At 45.8% G+C, this 8,218-nt stretch overlaps 1 protein-coding gene across 1 annotated transcript; it reads right to left on the reverse strand.

Moving 5' to 3' along the window:
- Positions 1-368: 368 nt before the first annotated feature.
- Positions 369-7,734, reverse strand: LOC135384744 (uncharacterized). The gene is made up of 4 exons (XM_064613935.1): positions 7,685-7,734; positions 7,542-7,605; positions 4,415-6,766; positions 369-617 (listed from the first exon to the last, which is right to left on the reverse strand). Exons 1-4 carry the CDS (start codon positions 7,732-7,734, stop codon positions 369-371), a joined length of 2,715 nt encoding a protein of 904 aa, XP_064470005.1.
- Positions 7,735-8,218: the final 484 nt, after the last annotated feature.

The following is an 8,218-nucleotide window of genomic DNA, read 5'->3' on the forward strand; positions in this document are numbered from 1 at the left end:
GCCTTGATGGTAAGGGCGACAACATCAATGAATTTCATTTGTGAGATGGTGCCGGGGTGCGTCAGCGCGACATGTAATGTCCTACGCCACTGCGAACGGTAATTTGATGCAAATATGCGTCAAGCTGCTAGAGAGCTTTTTTTTTTTTCAGGTGTTCCTTCATCTGTACTTGTATGGATGACAATAAATCTGAATCTGAATGTGAAACATACGATAAATGTCACAGGGAGCATTAAACTCAGTTTTTGACGTCTTCATCAATCAGTTTGCATTCCCTACATCCTTCGATGTACGAGGGGTGTACAAGTCAAACCGGGACTTTTCGTCTTTCGCAACAGTAAAACGTTCTTCGACGCGAAAAATAGGTTTTATTTCTTGATGTATTCCCCAGCTACACTGACACACTTTTCCCAGCGTTCTACCAGTGCTCCAACGCTAGCAGCGTAGAAAGCATCGTCAGTGCGGCGCAGCCATGATCGGACAGCATTCTTCACCTCGTTATCACAGCTGAAATGGCGGCCCCCGAGGAACTCCTTCAGTGGCCCAAACAGATGGAAATCACTCGAGGCAAGGTCTGGACTGTAAGGGGTGTGTGACACTATCTCCCAGCCCAGTTCCTGTAATGTGCATGTCATGCGATGTGCAGTATGCGGGAGTGCATTGTCCCGCGGGAACAGGACCCATTGGTGACCAAGTCCTGCCAAGCTGCCTCGGCACCCTGCGTGCACTAATTTTCCGGAACTGGAGATGTCGATGTTCAAAGTTCCCAGTCTTTTGAGTAAGTTCGCGGCATGTTATCCGTCGGTTTTCGAGGATCAGACGCTCCACGCATTCAATGTTCTCAGGAACAGCGGCACTGGGCTCTGAGCCGCCGCGACCGGGATCATCCTGCACTGAGGTACGGCCCTCTTTAAATTACCTGCACCACTGAAATGTTTTCCTGCGGCTGTGCGTATCTGGGTCGTACTGAGCCCGAAGTCTACTGTGAATTTCACACGATTTTACGCCTTAATTCACAAGAAATTTCATCACAAGTCGCTGTTCGAAGTGCGTGCTCACAATGTGCTCCGCCATCTTGTTCAGCACGTGACTTCAGTTTCACACAGACTTTGGGCCACCATGCGGTGAGAGCAGAGACTTGTCCCATGTGTAAATGACTAACAAGAACCGGTAGGATCCCTTTTAACGCTCACGAGAAAAAAAGTCCCGGTTTGACTTGAACGTCCCTCGTACATGTCTAACATTTATTCCAACTTTTCACGACTCCGATGTAACGTTTCACTTCCAGCTGCACAGACTGGAAGCACTAAGTCACTCTGAAGCTATACCAGAGGACGAGGAAGTCATTCCCTGAAGCACTCGGTACTTCCTATAGTGTTTGCTTGCGCTTCCCAGGAACTGTAAGAATAACAACTTTATTTCGATGATGATGATGATTGGCGTAGCATATACTATGCAAATTTCGACGTCGAGATCAGGCCGGTCACTTGACGTAGATACCAGCCAGCTTGCATGTTACACTTTTCGATCGTTGCTGGCTTCTCGGCTTTATGGAGGATTAGAGTGCTCCAAACGACCTCATGGACTAGGCCTTTGTAAAATGCAAAAAACGAACGGTTGTCACAGCCATATCGATATTCCATATCGATGTTCAAAAGTGTATGGAATCACTGACGTCCTTCGCTGCACGTTAGCTTCAAGGTGCTCATGACCAGCGAGTCGATGACCATACCCAGAATCGGTCAAAACGTATACAGCATCAAGCCCTTTGATGCATGTCCACGTATGAAATGTTGTTAAATGCTAGCGTGCGACCTGGACTTGCTCGAGGGCCGTTCCCAACCCGCATATGGTCGTGAATATTATATAACGCCAGTTGCGAGTGATCGTGGATGTGCGTGAAGTGACGAATGACCGTGAAGTGACCAATACAACGGTATTTGCAAAATTTGGAGGAGTTATCGTTTGTAGCGTTGCCATCGCGACGTTAAACCGTGTGCGTGGGACGAGTCACTTTGTCCTCGATATGCTACTAAGTGAAAATACCGCGCTCTAAGCAAGGTTCAACTTGTGACCCATGTCAGTAGCCTGTTTTATAAAATGGCGGATCAGGTTACGCGGTACACCTCGGAGCCGTGCTTCATATATGCGGTACAGTACATTGGAAGTGGAAAGTGCACATTAGGTCGTTGTTATACGCCACTTTTTTTTTCTCTTCTTCTTTTTACATCAGGATGAGAGGACGTACAACGCTAACAAATGGTGCCGAACCAAATTTCCTCAAATTTAATGTAACCAGACGAACCGATTTAGTCTGGATGTGGTCCCGCTGTGCCGCCTACATGCTTTTGAGGCGGCGTTTTTTCCACTGCGTTTGGCGTTCAACGTGCACAATGTTATGGAGCGCCAGGTTACTGTGTTCACTGTAGTTGCTAAATCTTGGTCCTTCATAATATGGTCAGGGGGCTGAGTCTCTCCTGACGCACTGAAGAATGTGGTGTTTCATACCATCACATAGTGTGAAGACAATGGTATATTTTTGGTGCCGTATTGTCGGACCCAAGCTCGCAACCAGGCACTGAGGAACATATTTCGACATCGCGTGTGTGCAAGGTGCTTCTTTCTTGCGTAGAGGGTAGTGATCGTGATTTCTTTCTCGTAGTTGGCGCTCCATACATACTGAAGAACATCAGAGCTACATCTCGTCACGTACCAATATTTCTACGCACCACAGAACATAGCGTAGAAGCACAACCTATCAAAAGCTCACGTATACGTTATACACTCTAAGAACAAAAGGCGTAATTTTCCACCTTTTGAGGTAGAAGCGTGCTGTTACAGATTCTCTACCTTTTTGGGGTAGAAAAGAAGGGGTTGTTCAACCCCGTAGGGGTTCAACTGTTCAACAGTAGGGATTCAACTGTTCAACCCCGACACTTTAACGTCGGGGTTCAACAGTTGTGCCCCTACTTCCTATGTGTAGGCAGTTACACCCAATGGGCGCAAACGATCCACCCGCAGGTGTCGAAGTACTCTACCTTTTTGGGTACGCAGTTTCTGCCAATGAGGAAGGCACGCTCACCCCCAGAAAGGGGAAATTTACCACAAATGTGGAGTGAAAGTTAGACTCCGTTGGGAATGTAGCTGTATGTTGAGAGCAGGACTGTTCTACCAAATAGAAGAATGATTTTTCATACCTCTAGGGTAGCAAATTCCGCACTTATGGCGACGTTAAGCGTCACCTCTCCTACATGTCATTTCTACTCGTAAAGGGAAGTATTTAACCTGTGTGGAAGGTGTTCAATGCAGTGCACTGTAAACTGAAAAACTCCCTTTTGGGTGTATTTGGGGTGTAAATAGGGTGTAAACTTGTATATACTCCTTTTTTACTCCCTTATTACACCTTCTAAAAAAATGGGTCTTAGAGGGGTGTTAGAGCTTTCGAACACCTTCTGCACAGCCCGTTTACACCTTTTTGGTGTGAAAAAGGTGTACGAAGTAACAATGATACACATCCACACTATTGTTGGGCTTAATTTTTTGTTCATAACTTTGAAGCCTTTCTGAAGCCATCACAAACACTTTACTCTTTGTCAATCAAAGTAAGGGAATTAATACACTGAATAAGAACGTATTATAGTAAATGTGATTAGCAGACTGGCAATTAATATCACTGCAAATGTCCAAAATACACAAGCGAAAATTCGGCAAAATACTTGGCAAAACATGCACAAAGATATATAGATGCAATACAGAAATCAACTCCGGTACGGCACCTTGCGTGACCACCAGCGCATCAGTAATATAAATTAATGAATAAGAAACAGCCAGTAACAATCACACAAGACATTCGCTTTTAACTTTGCTATCCATCAAGTTCGGATGGGGTATAGTAACGAGAAAATTGTTTGAATGAGGTCCGGGGGCATGAATATAGAAGAAATGTGCACTAACCCCTGTATATATTTATATGCATTTTTAACTGGTGCTATACACTGCATTCCCATGGTCCAAAACAATGTCTGTATCATTGACTGAGGGCTCAGCATACTCATGAAAGAAGTGTGTAAAATGTGAAAGTCCGCGATCTTCTCATCAGCAGATATAATGTCTACAATGCAGATAAAACAGAAAAGATGGTGAAGCGGTTGAAAGCGATAAAAAGTAAGGCTCAGGACTGTTGGGGAGACGACGTATGCACAATGGCCCAACAGCTGACAATGTCCATGCAATAGGTCGCATAATACTGAAGGTTGAGGAAATCTCTACAGATCCGGTAAAACACAATACAGTGCCTGGTGCCCTCAGTTCGGCGATCAAAGAGGCTATATACAGAACAGAAAGCACAATAAGTGAGCGATCAGAGGAGGGCTTGTCGGGGGTTTATCACATAACTGTTCCCTTTTCGATGCACCTTCAGCAGGTCTGACATGTAGTCGAGCGGTGAATCAGCTACGAATGTATCTGTGCTCTGATCAACGACAAAGACGTGCAAATGTTTGTCAAACTCTAATGTTACCAGCTTGCGCAAAAGCAGGAGGATACGACGGCTCACGGAGTATATGCCACAGACTTCTTGAAATTCTGGCAGCTCATCACCAATCACCTGTGATGTTACGATGCAGTCTGTGACGTATGTCCTGCCACTGAGCTCCATACTCTTCATGGAGACTATCTGGTCTTCATTGATGCCGTGGCTAGTGAGGTACAGCTGCAGCGCTTCAGGTGCATGCTCATACAGCAGTGGCTTGCAACACTTAGTTGACATGATGCCATCAGGAGCCTGCTGTGTCCACGTGTACATCTGATAGAGTTGGTGCCTGTTAGCAAGCGAAGACGACAGATTCTTGAAATTTTTAATTTTTCGTGTCACGTCCTTGAAGTATTGATGCTTTCCTTCGAATCGCATTGACCACACTCCAACAAGTGGCCCATACTTGGAGATGAAAGTAGGATAGTGGAGCAGGTAGTGCATCTTACATGGGACTCGGACTTCAGGAAAGAGCAAATTAAACTCTTGCCGAAAAAACTCAATTCGACGATGGAGGTACGGCACGTACTCAGATGGCAAGTCTCTGCACATGATGATGTCGACAATTTCTCTGAAGATCAAGTAGAGTTTCCAGACACTGTTTTCTGAAGGTATACATTCTCCAATGTACAGGGCCACATTCCGGAAAAGACAGAATTTTTGGGATGCACTTCCTTTTAGTGTACCTTTGGTCGTCAGTGCAGCACGGTGTACAATCTCGGGTTTGTTTTTCCTGTCACACGGGTCATAAGGAAACTTCTCAATGCAGTCATTCAGAGTGTCCAGAGAGAAATATCTGTCTGACACAAGCTTAGTCAGAACATGTTTGAGAAGAAAAGGTATAACGCCTTCATGAACATCATGCATCACGTCGGGAGGCAGATGTTCAGTAGGTTCAAATCCCTCAAGTTCCATTGCACATGACGCCTTCACTCCATACAACGACAAAGCTGGCAGCCCGTTTTCAAGCATGTTCACGTGGTAGCGCTGTCCTTCCGGAGAGCGCATGACGAAGTCTTGTTCTTTGTGCTTGATGGAAATTTCATGGTGCAGAGCCATGCAGAATCGACATATACGGCCATGACTGAAGTTGGTGGCAAATCCTCCAAGGCGATGACTTGACAAATTGTCCCCTGTGACACACAGCACTGACCCGGTGTACTTCACTGAATTGACAACAATGCCTTCTGTTTCCAACTGTCGTACGTCCTCAAGAAGTGGTTGTAGAATGCGGCGCAGTCCATGCTGTTCCACTAATTTGTCCTTTACAATTAATGCCAGATGCATGTGTTGGAGACGAGACCGCAGCTCAGGGGGCACGTTAAGGACGGAATAATACACAACCATCAATTTGTGTTTGCCACGCTTTGCACCCAAGGGATCACATGGTTCGAACTCATCGGTATAAAGCTGTATACACAGCTTCTTTTTGTCACCTTGAAAGTATTTATGATTTTGGAATGCTGTGCCATCAAACACTGTGGTCAAGCGTCCCTCTCTTCCTTGTTGTTCAGATATGTCTGGAACCTGTGGGCACTCCAGGTACATCTTCAATACTCTTAGTAGGCTGATGTAGCGGAAAGAAATAGTCTTCCCGTCTGGTTTGTTTTCCAAGCAAATTGTTGACGGCTGAACGAATGGCAGTGTATCCTTCCAGTACTGTTCCCGACCATATTTTGTCTGCAACATGGGTAGTTGCTTCACAGTGTTTTCAAGTGTTCCTCCATCGGGCGTATCTGGAGCTTGCTGGGCCAACTCCTCTAGGTACAAAGTTATGTCATTTGCCACTTCGTTCAAGGTTGATTCAGGCAACCTCATCTCTTCTTTCCATTTTAGAAGCAGTAGCGCAAAACGTTTTGTAGAGTCTGGTGTGGTCTGAGACAATTCTTCTCTTGCCTCAGGGCTCCTTGAGGGACTGACTGCTTCTCCTTCATCTATGTTCAGCTGTGCATCCTGTGCATCAGCCATGGGCTGACCACCTTCTTCGCCACCTTCATTTTCAGTGCCTTGCTCACTGGATGCTCGTGAATCAAAGTGTCCCAGCAAATCCCCATGTTTTGCAGTGACATGTTGTCGGTATCTGAAATATGACTGATATGTCTTGACACATCCCTGCAGGCCACACACCCAGTTCTTCTCATGACTATGTGATGAGCACAGGTGCCTGAAGAGAGCCCTAAGGGTGAACACCTTCCATTGGCAGCGTGGGCAAGATATCTGGCCGGCATTTGGCATCTGTAACACGACAGCAGTGCACATTAATTACTTTTTCATATTGTTTATATTACTGTTCATATTACAAGCAAGATCAGTATCGCAAACTTAGTAATCGCAAAATCAGTATATAAGACTGGATGCTAGAAATTTAGGCCTGTGCAATGTTCTACTGGATGCAACGTCCCGAAGGCAGTTCAGCAAATAGTATACAGGGTGTCTTTTTTTAATTATTGGAAACACTACCCTTCACGAATAGAAGAATAAAGGCAAAACGAGCGCTACTTTCCAGGTACTTGAGTAAAACAGGTGCTACATAATTAGTAACACCTGTTTCCTACTCAAGCAGTGCAAATATAGACTCCAGTTTTCTTCTATCGCCGGCCTTGTGAAGCGCTGGGTTTCCAATAAAAAAAAAAGATAGAAAAGAAACACTGTATATGGGCTTGTTGGTGGGCTATTACCCAATAGGGTAGAAACAACCGTTTGGCGCATTCTGCTAACATGTGGGAGGCGTGCATAGGTGCTGTTTGAGTGGTTTATCGATAAAGTCGGCGCCAAAGGGGGGTCATAATTCCTTAGCAGTCATAATAATGCAGAAGACAACGCTAATTAACGCCTTAAGACCCTTAATTAAGAGACTTCATTAATACCCTCTACAGGGTGTGCAAGGTGTGCAGGTTAAATTTCGGGGTGGGGGGTGACGTATCGCTGCAGTGTGTCGTCCCACAGCTTGATAAAGACGTTGCTTGTTGCTACTCTATGGCAGAGCGTTTAGGGATGAGGGAATACGTACCTTGCTGTAGTGGAGGCCCGTGCTCAGCTGTATTGAGCCCACATCACGTCCGCAATACAGCGAACTGCAACGAGGAAAGGGCTTTCACCTTTCACCACACACCATGTGCGACTTAGCTTGGATGGTTACACCTCGTGGGTTACACTTTGCCATTGACAAAGCCATAGTCAAAGCTGAAGCCTGCGTCAGCCATCCGCTTCCAGAAAACCGAATTTGCGAAACGGCAAACGTGATTACGAGATGAAATGAGCCCTAATGTCTTTAACATGAGCTTATATTTATTCTTGAATCGCGAACAAAACGATAAGAAGCCAAAATGCAGTAAACTACAGTAGCCAGAGTCGCGCCATCCATGCCAATCCAATCCCTCATACGGGCACTTTACTTCGCGTTGGCGGGAGCGTACGACGCAACGACGTGCGGAAGGTGCTGTTGAGACGTCAAGTAAGTTTCTCGGCACGGTGGGGAACGCATATTTATAGTGTTGTGCACACTTCCAGCACTGACATTTCGGTACGTAATGGCCCGAGTGTCCTGCCTCGTGGAAGTCAGTGGTACGGACGTAAGACGGAAGCTTCAGTTGGACGCCGTTGGAAACTGCCACAGCACGACACTGCATGAACTGAAACTTGCGGTACAAGAATGCAGGCTCCTCAGCGACAGAATTTCAATCTCGG

This window comes from Ornithodoros turicata, chromosome 1 (assembly GCF_037126465.1).
Source record: "Ornithodoros turicata isolate Travis chromosome 1, ASM3712646v1, whole genome shotgun sequence".
Taxonomy (NCBI): Eukaryota; Metazoa; Arthropoda; class Arachnida; order Ixodida; family Argasidae; genus Ornithodoros; species Ornithodoros turicata.